At 42.1% G+C, this 14,271-nt stretch overlaps 1 protein-coding gene across 1 annotated transcript in view; it reads right to left on the minus strand.

Annotated features, from left to right (window-relative positions):
• The window catches only part of jade2 (jade family PHD finger 2), a 193,530-nt gene that overhangs the window by 78,250 nt on the left and 101,009 nt on the right, over window positions 1–14,271 (minus strand). Inside the window, exons 5-7 of the mRNA XM_083987249.1 lie at window positions 12,476–12,630; window positions 8,639–8,850; window positions 3,997–4,164 (exon numbers count right to left, since the gene is read on the minus strand). Of these exons, the coding sequence (XP_083843375.1) occupies window positions 3,997–4,164; window positions 8,639–8,850; window positions 12,476–12,630 (535 nt within the window). The remainder of the gene's footprint in view (window positions 1–3,996; window positions 4,165–8,638; window positions 8,851–12,475; window positions 12,631–14,271) is intronic.

Consider the following 14,271-nt stretch of genomic DNA (forward strand, 5'->3'; position numbering starts at 1 on the left):
CGGGCGCACGCATGAGGCATTCAAAGATCAGGACTGTGGAGCAAGTGTGGGTGTGTGTGTGTCCATCTGTGTGTGTTAACGTGCTCATTCTGCAATTACTTTTTACATTTCAAATCTGAAATCACTTCAGTGGAAATGGGAGAAAATCACGCGGTAAACGAAAAGGCATCTTAAAAAAAGAGTCTTTGAATGTGTGTTTGTGCGTGTGTGTGTGTGTGTGTGTGTTATGAAAAGCCATTTAAAAAGAGACCTCTCTCTAGGGGTTGGAGGCAGAGGGCAGAAGGAAGCTACACACACGGCGCTGCAGGGGGGCGGTATCGTTTGACGGCTGGGTGGTGTGTTCAAAAACACAAGCACACGCTTCCAATCCAGCACTCTCTATGAATGACACACACACACACACACACACACACACACACACACACACACACACACACACACACACACACACACACACACACACACACACACACACACACACACACACACACACACACACACACACACACACACACACACACACACACACATATATAGAGCACCACTATGATATTCTGTCAAACCCTACTCGCTTTCCCGTGATGTGTGTGTCGTGTTTGTGTGTATTTATGTGTGCACTCGTCGTACTATTGACACCTTTAAGCTCACGCAAACACACAAGTGAGTTTATATAAGGACACGCGCACACGTGCACGCCACGGCACAGACATGCAAATGATCTTTTCTCCTCCCCCCGTTCATGGTAGGAAGAGAAAACAAAAGCGAACGGCGCAACGAAAACAATTAGCCCAATCAAGGGTGACAGAAGGCAATTAGAAGTAAAAGGTTTGAGGTGCCAAAAGCCACTCCATTACTGAGAAATCTGCTGCTGAATGGGCTGAAGACACATGACTGACTGTCTTTAACCATTTAAAGGTGTGCAAGGCGTGAAGCGACATCCGTCCCCAGAAAACTCTGGAAGGAGCGGCTGCTTTGTGACCGCTGGGGAGAGGTAGCGATTCTCCCAAAAAAAGGTATCATCAAGTCAAAATGAGCAGCTGCTTTGAAGAAAGAAAAAACTGTTTCCCGGTGAATCAATTCACATTATGTACGGGCTGTTAAAAGCGAGGTCTCTCGACGACATGAAGTATTTTTAAGGAGTTCCAGAAAAAGGAAGAAAACCCCCGTTGACAAATAAACAGTGACAGGTGCAAAAATCACGACGTGAAAACACCATTTGTTTCAAATACATCCACGTACTGTACATGACCTACGGTGTGCATACTGGAGGAATTATGGGTAGTAATCAATCCTACTCTGCATCTGACTGTGCAGCCAAACCTGTGCAGATCAATTACACAAAATAAATTCAGAAAAAAAAAGCGAAAGGCTGTGTCTAAAGTAACATTCAAATGTACAAAAGTCAGACAGAATCTATCCTACCATAATAACACTATGTCATAATATGTCATGACATGTTACATAAAATCATACCTCTACATGAGTGGAAACAGAGTGTCTTGTTCTTTTTTTTTTTTCCTCCAACCAGCTCAAACGTTTCCTGTCATCCCTCAAAAGAACAAGTGCATGAATCCATTACATGCACGCAATACGCTTTATTTGCACTCATGTTTACATGCTTGACGACTGTTTGTCGAGCTAAGTGAGACAAGGCCGTGCTCAGTGTCACATTTTCCATTATAGCGCTGCTTCGGCCTCTCTCTCTCTCTCTCTCTCTCTCTGCTGCTGTTACACCCTCAGCTCCACATATTGTCTTCCTCTCTTTCTGTTGCCTCATAAAAGACAGAAGAAAAGCTCCAGTGTGGAGTCTTTAGAGAAACGCCACGGCTCAGTTACAGCAGGTTTTCTGGGCTCAAAAACAGCGAGAAAGAAAAAACCAGTGCACCTGAAGGAGTGTGTGTGTGTGTGTGTGTGTGTGTGTGTGTGTGTGTGTGTGTGTGTGTGTGTGTGTGTGGGTTAGTGTAGCCTGGCCGGTACAGACAGGACTTCTGGATGCAGCCTTTGTTTGTAATAGTGGAAACAAACGGTGCGTGGTGGTCTTCATGAAGACACGTCCATCATCTCCGTCCGTCAGGTGCTTCTGTTTCTGCTTCTTTCACCTCGTCCAACAGCGCCTCGTTTACATAATCACTTTTACACACAATGCCCCGAGCCCTTTTTTTTTTTTTTTACCGCTTCATGTTTATGTATTGGCTGGCTACTGACACAGAGAGCAGATGTAGGATAGATGGATTTTCTGCACTAATTTTAACAACGACTACAGCTGCATGCACTCATGCAAAGGTAAACAACAGCCGCCGGCGCTCCAGAGCCGCTCTGCACCGATGTTCAACACCCGCAGGTAGACGAGGGGGTGGGGGCGGGGGGGGGGTATTGGTTTGCCTATCATGCCAACAGTGGCATTGAGAGCAGCCCAACAAGACGCCTTGATTCCTGAGTGTCGTGTGTGTGTGTGTGTGTGGCTGGGATCGTAAACACAAACACACAGGTGCACCCGCAGCTAAACGATGACACACTGAGGTACTGGGGGTGTAACGGTTTTTGTATTTGTCCACGGTTCGGTGCACACAGTCACACGACGAATATATCTGAGTGAGTATTAAAAAAATAAAAGTTGAGTCCTTACTCCAATCCAGGTGGCGGTAATGAGGCTGCAACTGTCATTACAGACGAAGAAGAAAAGTGACGAGAGCAAAGACACTCAGACTGGATATAAAAAGGAGCGTTGCCTCATTTACATTGCCCGTGTGGAAACGGTGACAACACGTGAGAGGTCGACCGGACCGTCGGCGATGTTTCACGGATGTGCTGTGCGTCGCTAGAAACGCATCAAACATGTTAATGCAGATAAGACGGCATCACTCCGACGCCGATATGTCAATCACCGGTGTGAGGAAAAAGACAAGTTGTGTGCAACAGCTGATCCTGCTGCTGTTAAGCCTTTTGACAGGACCAGAAACATCACCAAAGCAACTGGCATCTAGTCTAAATTAACTGTGTAAAACAACATTGATGTTAGTTTCTTATTTTATAATAGTTGCCAGTTGCCACTACCAGGGTGTTTTTTCCTCTAGAATGAATTAATAGTATTATTACACTTCTTATGCACTTGTTTTATGTTTTATTCTATTTATTTTTTACTTTTATAACAGAAGATGGTTTTTAGTTTTACATTCAATCAGTGTCTGTTCTACCAAACCCGTGCCGTGGTGTGTACCATTACACCCCTATGAGATACTGATGTGTCTACAGGAAAACATCAAGTCTGGGTCCAGCTCCCTCTCACATTAACTGTATAGAGTCAGATATATTACATATATATATTACTCTCCTTGCTATTTTCATGGAAATCCCTCAAACCCCATCCGTCTCCCTCTGGCTTAGAGATGATCTGTTTTTTTTTTCTTAAATTAAAAGAGATTAGATTCTCAGTTCAAGGTTCTTCAGATACATTTCTTCATAAATGGCAATTCTTCATGGATTACTTTAAGTCTTTGCAAAACCTGCTGCCATCGGACTGATCTCTCGCACCCCCACCCTGCCCTTTACTTTTTGTTCATTTGGTTGTAGTTGTTTTTGTCTTGTTTTTATTTATTTATTTATTTAAGATACTATTATTTGTTGTCCATTTATTTTAGGATTGGCATTTGTATTTACAAGTTATGTTTATTTTTCTTACTTTATGTCTATTTAACTTCTATTTTTCCATATTACATTGTTGTTACTTTTTGTACTTATATAATTCAATTTCACTGTACAGAGACTTTGTTCTACTGTTCCTCGTTCCTGCTGTTAGGCCCTGGGGTTGTTTTGGGTATTGGGGAAACAATTGAAAAAGGCAATGTGAAATGTGTGTAACTTCATCTCTTTGTACATACAGTACTGTTGCATTTCTTAAAAAGAATGAATTAAAATAAGAAGAAAAAAAAAGTCTGGGTCCAGCTGAGAATATGTAGAGAGCAAAATAAAATCTCTACGTCATCTTCTGAGTCTCACCTCAGGGATCCATAAGGCACAGCTGACGTGGACCCACTTGGTTCCACTGCGGGTGGGCTTCAGGGCCCCCCCTCTCTTGGGGCAGAGCAGACATTTGGGCTGGACGCCCAGAGCGCAGGTCCGACACAGCCAGTTCCCCTGGGGTACCTTCAGGATGCCGTAACATGCCTGCAGAGAGAAAGACAAGTGATGATGATGATGAGAAACCCTTCATAACTCCTTAGATTTGTCTTTTTGGGTGAAGTCTGGCTCCGTCTGAAGGTACAGAGCATCAAATGAAACGAATGTCTGCACTTCAGAGGTGCTGCTGTGCAGATGTTGCTGCTTTGGACGGAGCCAAAACAGTTGTTGTTTCCCTCTGGTTCAACAGCTGCTGCTTCATATCACTGTAGAGAAGATGTCAAATTATTTTTTTAACATAGTTTTACTCAATGAGAGGATGGGAATTTGTTACAGCAATAAAGCTCAATATTAAAACACCATTAACTTATTACACCTCATTTAAAGCTCTGGTTTCCCGTCTCTCAGGCAGTGCTTTCATTTTATGTCAATGCGCTATGAAAATAAACTTACAACTTACTTTAAATCCACAACAAGTCAATATTTACTTGAATTTTTCCTCTGATAAAACTGTTATCACAGCGAGATGACTGCAATGAAGCTCCAGCAATGTGAGATGATTTGATACTCGGCTTCAGTGCCGTGCAGTCACACACCACACCGTCAGGAAATTAAATCCAGAAAGAGACACATTAAATAAACATGAACACTGTGAGAGGAACAACATGAATGTGGTCATTTATTGGTCATCGAATGCCGTTTGGTTGCCAACGCTCAGGTTTTTGGGGGTAAGAATGTTTCCACCGCCGCAAAGAATCCAAACACCGCTGCTGGCTACTGTGCAGCTTAGCTCTTACAGTACCAGGTCTTTGCTTTTGAGCCGCCTGGAGCAAAGTAAATCAAATAGAAAATGCATAGTATGCAAACAGTTTTCTCGCAATATATATACAACGTTTTCTGCCAAACACATTCAGAAAGTCTAGTAAAACATGCAAAAGAGTGAGCGCATTATACTCACACTGCTCCAAAGTTAAAATAACTTTTTATATATTTTGTCACATTGTAAAATAGATGACATTTCCATTAGTTTTGTTTAATTTCTTTCTTTTTTTTTTTGAACTACTTCAATAAAGTGGTATGAGAGGAATCAGACTGAAGGAGAGAGAGAGAACAATGATTTAAACGAGCTGGATTTGAAGCCAGGCGTTAATTTTAACCAGCTTTGCCACAAGGCCACCCCATCGCCTTGTTTTTATGTCAGAGTCCCATTACTTTTCATTTATTTAGTTTCCAGTCGTGGTGGTGGTTGCTGCTGCTTCGGAGCTGACATTCAAAAAAAAAACAAAAAAAGAAAAGTAATTACACTCTGCTGCTCATTTCTTCTGTAAAACTGTAAAAACTGCAAATTCACAAATTGACAAATTCAGAAACACTCCTCTTTGTTCTGTCCGACAGCTCTTTAAAAAGTTGTGTTGTGCTGAACCAACAACAACACACACAGAAACACACATCCAAGAGAAAAACTTGATTAAACCAAACATGATCAAATCTCCATGTGGTGCAGATTTTTTAAAAATGCAGCAGATTATCGGAGCCATGAAACCATTTAGTACGATCCAGTGACTTTTTTTTTTTTTTTGTCCGTTAACTGTGAGAAAGTCTGAAGAAGTCATTCCAACCTCTGTCTGTCATTACTACTTCTACTTCTCCATCACAATCTCTCATTATCACAAGTCTAATTTCAAATGAGTCACGTCAGGCTGGTTAACCATTTAATTGAGGCCTGAATTCCCCTGAAATTCCCCTCAACTGTCCTCAAACACACTTTCAGGAACACACTTCAGTTTATATTAACGTTACATGATGTTGCAGTTTAGAGACAAGTGGATGGAAACCAAGGGGGCAGTTGTCGGTCTGAGGAGTGAAGCTCACTTCCGCGTTCAAAAAACTGCAATCCTCTCGGCTGCCACTGGGGGCTGGTGTCAGAAAGCAGCATTTCTCCATAGACCCCCATGTTAAAATCGCCGACTTTACATCCTCAACAAACATGATCAAAGCCTGGTGTCATCACGTTTTTTGGTCTCAACCGATAGTTTCTACCCCCGCACACACTCTGAGGGGGGTGATTTTTTTTTTAAACTCTACCGTTTTAATATTATTAGGTTTAAAATTCTCGCCAGTTAGGGCACTAAAACGTTGAGTGCTGCTTCGAGGCCGTTCGAGGCCAGTGGGCGGGTTCGAGGCCGGCCAATCCAACCTGGCGCTGTTCAGGCCTCCATATTTGAGTCACAAAAACGACTCCCCAAAACCAATGGGTGACGTCACGGATGCTACGTCCATATTTTTTACAGTCTATGATGGAAACGTAGGGAAAAACCAAAAACAATCTTAACCCTGACAGATTGGTGTCGGAGTGACAGGAGCAGAAAATCCAACATCAGAGATCAGTGCGTCTTCATTAAATGTAATTAAAGCGCTTTATTGATCAAAGGATTGTATTGATCAAACACAACACATCAGTGAAGCAAAGGCCGGTTTTCCACCTGTTGGAGGTTAGAGAGGTCGCAGGAGACCGTGCTGCTCAGTGTGTTTAATCTCCAACAGCATTAATATGACTGAGTTCTCCCTGAGAGCTACACTTTCTGACTGTTTGTTTCCAGGACGCTGTGGTTCGGACCAGTGCTGCTGCTGCTGCTGCAGAGAAACGTGAGACCAGGACACGCAAGCAAAAAAACGCCAGCGAGAGGTGACGTGAGACACGATTCTGCCAACGGAGGAGACCAATAAAGGTGGCTGCAGAAATGCGTCATGGAAGGTGGAGGAAAAAAAAAAAAAAAGAGGAGAAGATGGAAATCTGATTTAAACCGTGACGAAGAAAACAAACAAGGAGAACGAGGACGTTTGGAGGAGATAAAGATCACAAAGATGTAAATGTTTTGTGAAGTGGAAAAAGCATCCAAGATATTTCCAGCCTGTGAAAAAGGACGACTCGGTGTTTATTTACAACGAAATATCCACATGTTTTCACTTCTGGCTCGTTTTTCTTTTTCACTTTAGCATTTTTTAAAGGCGTGCTCGGTCTGCGTGGCCTTTTTCTCTGCACATCCTCTGACAGTAAAAGAGGAAAGAGCAGGTGCTAATAAAAGTTTTAGTGGTGGTCACTCTGAACATTATTATAGATCAGTGCAGGCTTTGTTCCTGTTTCACTGGAAGTCTGTGTGTTCAATGAAATATCAGCGCCTCACAGTTTAAAGCTGCACATCATTAAATTTCCTGGGCTTGTAAAGAGCGATCCAGTAGATACATACATTTATGTTAGCATCAATAAAACATGCTCAGTGTCAGTGTATTCACCTGTGAGCTGAGTGTTTCAGTAAAGTTCAGACTGTAACGATGAGATGAAAACTCTCAAATAAAGTTTTTTTTTCTGCTGTGATAATTCTCTTTTAATCTTTCCCTGAATCGGGAAAATTTCTTTTTCAGTTTCATTCATATTTATATGTCGAATGAATGAAACAGAATCTTCCTGCAGCCTGTTTGTGGATGAGACTTTCACTTGGTGTTAGAGCAGGATTTTGTTTTCGCCACACTGTGACAGATATTTTCCAAGACAGACCAACATTCGGTGATTCAGCGTGCAGCTGTACGATCGCGCTCAAGTGTGTGTGTCGGTGTCAACGGGACGGACAGAATAATTAACACTGTGTCAGTGTGAAACAAACAGAGTGGAGCCCCTCAGGCCTCCTGCTGCCACAGCCACTGTTCGGTGCGTGTTTGTTAATGATGCGGCTGAAGGGAGAGAAATGTGAGGAAGGTACGTAACGTTAGGCGGCTCAGAAGACTCCTGTTTGTTTTTTTATAACAAGATATACATGCACATACATTCACACATCCTTTAAAGGGATTGTTCAACATTTTGGCAAATTGGCCCATTGCCATAATCCCTATAGTTTTAGCAGTAGGTTTGTTACCTTTAATTGTCGGTGCAAGCTGTTTTTGAACGGCGGAGCAGAGCCGCGAGCTGCTCAGAGCTACGCTACGGAGGCTCATGGGATTTCTTGGTTTCCCTCATCAAACTCATCAAATACAGAATCCAACAACTCCAAAACGCTCCCGTGGACAAGTTGTGACCTGCACATTCACCACGCTATGAGATAATAACGGAACATTACGAGGCAGAGTTGTTTTAGAGGTAAATTCATGCAAAACCGCTGATGCGAGTTCCCTTCGGGGGCAGTTTTTCGGCAAGCAGTTTGTGCATTTGCCTCTAAAACAACTCTGTCTTGTAACATTCTGTTATTATCTCATAGCGTGGTGAATGTGCAGGTCACAACTTGTCCACCAGAGCATTTTAGAGTTGTTGGATTGTGTATTTGATGAGTTTGATGAGGGAAACCAAGAAATCCCATGAGCCTCCGTAGCGTAGCTCTGAGCAGCTCGCGGCTCTGCTCCGCCGTTCTAAAAACAGCTTGCACCGACAATTAAAGGTAACAAACCTACTGCTATGACTATAGGGATTATGGCAATGGGCCAATTTGCCAAAAATGTTGAACTATCCCTTTAAACAGATTAACGTCCTCACCTGATGAACACAGACGTTGCACTTGTCGCAGAACACCATCTCGTTGCCGTCCTCTCCCTCCGGCGAGCGACACACGTCACACACCACGTCCTCGTCGTACTCGATGCCCAGGCCTTCCTCCGTCTCGATGGCCTGCCGCATCTTCTCCTCGCACACGCTCTCCAGCTCCACCATCACACACTCCATCGTCAGCTCGTCCAGCTCCGGTAAGGCTGGCGAGGGAGAAGAAGAAGAGAAGAAGAAGAAGAAGAAGAAGAAGAAGAAGAAAAGAGAAGGAGTAAAACAAGCTGTTTAGTTTTTTTGTTTATTTTCTCAAGTCAGAGATGAAGGGAGGAGGAGAGGGAGGGCTGATTCCAGGAGTGCGTTAATTGCTTGTGCCAGGAACGTTATCTCTGTTGTCTTATACCAGCACATTTTGTTTTTCTATAAGAGAAGAGAAGAGTCTTACTGCTCTCCCATGTTGAAAGCAGAGGTTCAGACGTTACTGCAGGGAGCAGAAATGAATATTTGAGAAAATACTGCCTGTACAAAGCAATTAAAGCTGAGAGTGAAGTTACAGCGTCAACACTGAGGTTTCTTTAAGGTCTTGTTCCCGACAAGGATAACAAGTACATGTAATAGGAGGCTTTTCACAGGAAACTTAAAAATGACTGAGCCAGTTCACCATATTCAAGTTATTTTTGGCCAATACACTTTGTAGTTTTCCTTTGCATTTACACCTCACAAGGTCACTTTGGTTGTTTTTTTTTTGAGCCATGAAATGTGCTGAGAATTAACTGCAGGGTTGTGGGAGAGCGCCGAGCTGCAGCTGGTTCTTCACCAACCAGAGACAAGCAGCGGAGAAATGTTACACATTCACACCATCACAGCCAAAAAAAAAAAAAAAAAAAAAACTACAGACAAATTTGCTGCTCAGTTCTTCACAACCAAATGTGTGTCGGCATTAGCATTCTTATTCCTACCCCCATTTGCATCTCAAAGTGATGCCTTGCTCTAAGGCTGGTTAATAGTTGATGAAAACTGATTTAACTGGCAAATGCAAGCCTTCATACTCATGAAAAAATAAAGGATTTGAAAGCACCAGGAAAATAAACAGTCTGGTTTCCAGGACGGTGGCAAACAGATGTGGCATATTATTATCTCATTACATGCAATGAGATTACAGTGATTATACAAAATGGGTAACAGTAAGGCATTAAATCTAGTGTGGAGGGGGAAAAAAAGTATATTTTTCTGAAATAAATGATTATTTGAATAACTGTTCAAAATCAGACAAAAAAGGGGGGGATTTATAGACGGAGGCTGTAAAATGTCACAATTCCTGAGTGCAGGCTGTAACTGAAGAGCACAAATCAAATCACAGCTGTAGAGTCGAGTGAATCATTTGCTGCTCCACGATTGCTAATAAAAAACATTAAGGCTAAGCTGATCACTTCGAGACTTCGGTATTTACGTTTTTATTTCTTCCCTCCACTTTTTTCACGCCTGAATCCTCCGCATGATGCAGCAATAAAGAAACTTCTGTCACCTGGATTCTGCGGTGGGAGATTATTTATTGATTTATTTGAAAGATTCAGCGCTCACTTGGGAGTTTTTCTTTTTTTTTAAGTGGAGCTGAGTAATCTTGTTTCTCTATCCGTCATTTACGCCACTCACTCACCCAAATATTTAAAAAAGTAAAAAATAAAAAAAGCATTTACAGGTTCTTGATCGTTCTTACTGACAACACGGTGACTGTGTAACCTGAGCTACAGTTACACACACTCACACAAATCTAAAAGTGTTGCTTCTCCGTCTCACTGTGAAAATGCTAATGCTGCACACGTTAGTCCTGAACGCACCGATCGTTGGCACGAACAAGGAACTAAAAAAAACAACACAACTATGTGACAGGAGCCGCGTTGGAAAAGCAAAGTAGAGTTAGATATTAACCTGCTGTGACATTTACATCATGAACTGAACACACACACACACACACACACACAGAGGAGCGAGGGAGGGAAGCAACAACATTATTCACACATGACGTGTGGGTGTGTGTGTGTGCAGCGTCTGCTCCGTGTACTGTGTGTACTTTCTGTACTGTATATTTATCTTGTATCTGTGTAGGTTTCTGTGTTTGTACTTGTGACAGCTGTTTGCACATGCAGACACACCTCGAACACTGTCGGTGTTTCTGCACGCATGACTGCACGTTCTGTTTGTCTCAAGGTAATACAGCATCCAGCACACACACACACACACACACATACCATACACATAACACACACATAACACACTGCACAGCGTCCATGCATTGTGTACTTTTCTGTACTCATCTGAATTTATTGAACTGGTTGCTCTGAATGTTTTATGTTGCCATGAGGCTTGATCTTCAACACATGTATTCGCTCCATTATTACTGATGGACTGTGTGTTTTCCAATGTTTTTGTGCCACTGTAATATTTTAGTTTTCTACAGCTGGTTCTCAAGAAAAAGTTGGAGACCCCCTTGAGAGGGTTCAAGGGGGTCCTCAACTTTTTCTTAAAATTCTACATTTCTTTTCTAGAATTTTTTTTTTTTTTTTTAGAAATTATTATTATTTTACCACTTTTTCTAAAAAAAAAATAAAAAAATTGGAGAAATTTTAAAAATGTTTTAATTATTTTTTTTAATCTTACCACTTTTTTCTAGAAAGTGTTTTACCTTTTTTGAAACCTTACCACTTTTTCACAGAAAATTCTCTACAATATTTCTCAAAATTCACCTCATTGGCCATAATTTGAACGTACATTGACTAAAAAAGTAATGTTCTTAATTCTCAGAACAAATACTTGTGTATTTCTGGTGTTTGCTTAAAAATGTTGTCCAGTGGGGGTCCGTTGTCTAATTTGTGTCAATTTAGGGGTCCTTGATGTAAAAAAAAGTTTGAGAACCACTGTTCTACAGTAAAGAAATTTTTACTCTGAAATGCTGAATTATCTGAAAATATATTTAAAGCCATCTTTTAAACCAAAGGGAAAAGTATAAACACTGCACAATACGCACACACACACTCATACACATACAGTATTTAGAGGACTGAGATAGAAAAAGCTGAATCATCCCATCATGAGTCCAGATTCGTACAGCTTCGTCCAGCAGAACCAGTCAAGCGTCTGTTTGTTTGGTCTAGCACTGAAGGTTATGAGAAACAACCCGCTCCTCCTCCAGGAAGAGCCAGCGTGTGTGTGTGTGTGTGTGCGTTTGTGATTTAAGGAGAATGTGTCCCAGAAATAAAGCCTGAAACCCCAGCGGGGATTTATAAACACAATTACTAGGCTTTATCTGAAAGGAGTCGATCAGATATTGAATAAAACGGGTGGAGATGGGAGAGATGCTCGGAGGTCGGCAGTTGTCACCATGGCGAAATGGGAGGATGCAGCAAAGCAAAGCAGAGGAGAGAGAGAGAGAGAGAGTGACAGAAATCTGTATAAATGAGGAGAGGAAGGAGCAAAGAAAAGCAGCTTACACAACACAACATCTAAAGGTTTGAGGAAGGAAAAGTTTGAGCTCATTAAGGAGTTTTTATGAGACTTGGAGATAATTCTGGGAAATAAACTCAAAGACGGAGATGAGGGATGATGGATGTGAGCTGCAGTTCACTGAACCTCGCCCCGTGTTGCTCTCACTCTCTAAATATCATCTGTGCGTACGACTAACGATGAATAAAGTCAGTTTTCATAACTTTTAATCAACTTTAAACACTAAACTCAAACCAAACAATTTCCTTACCATATCATTTAGTTACAGTACAATCCTCCCCATGATGGGATCTCACACAGTACAGTGTGAGGTGTGGATGTGTTTACACTCACCCATCTGTCTGAACTCCTGGTTAACCAGCTCCAGCCAGGCCACATCCAGGTCGTCCAGGTCGTAGCAGCTGTAGAGCTGGGTGGGCGGAGCCGGGGGGTCGCCGTCGCCCTCCTGCCCGTTGGTGCTCAGGCCTCCTGACAACTCCGGCATCGACCTGCAACAAACACACACACACACAGTTTAGTCGGAGAGTCTGGACTTGGAAAAGGAGAGTGCAGGACTAGAGCTTGGTTCAAAGAAGGATGAAGGAGCCGGTGACGGTGAGCCTTTGGTTATGTTGTGTGTCTTTGCAGCTTGCATTGGGGTTGTTGTGAGCTGGTCCTCTCTGCTATAACAGAGCTAAACAGATCAGTGAGTCGCTAAATGTGTGTTTTGTCTATCGTTATACTGTATGTGGGTGATGTATTCATAAATATGTGTATACTGTATGTTGTATCTTGAGGATGTTAGTTTGTACGGGTTGGTGAAAACAAGTTTCCTGCAAAGGACAAATAAAGCTGAATCTGAATCTGAATCTGACTGTTTGATGTGATCAAATTCAGGTTAAAATGTAATGTATTGAAAAAGTCACATGATTAAAATGCAAGTTTACATATTTAATATCATGTGGGTTGAAAGTAGAGTTAAAAATGTGGTGTGTTTTAAAACAGTTTCAAGCTAAAAGTAATTTGAAAAATGTGATTCATGTGTATTTACAGGAGTTAAAATATGCTAAAGGACAGTGCTTTAAAATGTATTTATTTTATTTTGAGTGCTTTAAATGTGAGTATTTTCTACTTATTTTCAGGATTTATTTTAAAGTATTTGATTTTGGGTGATGTTAAATGATATTCAGTTTATTGGGTTACATTTTTCTGGAATTTCCATTTGTGGTTTGTATTTGAAGGTTTTTCACCTGCTTTTGGCCTCGACAACATTCAAACGTAAAGAAAGAAAAGAATGAATTGATTCTTGGTCATTGAGTGAATTCCAGTCCAAAGCCAGCTGCCTTTTCGAGTGGGGGAAGCTGCAGGTTAAACTTCACAAGAGTGAGAAGCACTTGACAATACACCTTAGAGAGTTACACTGTCTGTAAATCTCCAAATGTTATGGACAACAACACAACTTCCTATTGGTGATCTGTCCTCTGTTTCTCTGTGTGTCGTTATGGTGCATCAGTGACCCGTTCACCCCCCAGCCGATTCATTTTTAACAACTTTATCATCATGTTTGGAAGCTGTGCATGTTTGTGAGGCAAACAGAAAACTCCTGCACAACAGGAATCACTGGGAAACTCCTCTAGTGTCTGAGGCTCTCCCCTTACAGTCGGGTCCTGACCTCATGGTCCAGAAACACTAAATCAGACTTTGACGGATGCCAAAAAAAAAAAGAAAAAAGAAAAAGCTGTCGAAACAATGACAAATGGAGTGGTTGTAGGCAGCAGTGACAGGAAGCTCCTCCAGGCAGTGTCTGGTCTCTGGAGCCTCGGGCCTGAGCGTCTCTATGTCAACAACATCAGGAAATGGGGTCAGGAACTGAGCTCGACCCACTGGGAACCAATAAAGACTCAAACACGCTCATACACACACTCACACACACTCACACATACGCAGGCCTGTGCAGAACATCTGGATGCTCTAAGGGCTAATAGACACGTGTAGACAAAATAGAGGGAGGAACACAACAACTGCACAAATGCCATCAGGCAGAGAGACGGCGCACACACACACACACACACACACACACCATCGCTCCAAAACAGCTCTGTGTTTGGCATAGTAACACACACACACACACACACACTCACACACACACT

Source organism: Trachurus trachurus (genome assembly GCF_905171665.1).
Source record: "Trachurus trachurus genome assembly, chromosome: 14".
NCBI lineage: Eukaryota > Metazoa > Chordata > Actinopteri > Carangiformes > Carangidae > Trachurus > Trachurus trachurus.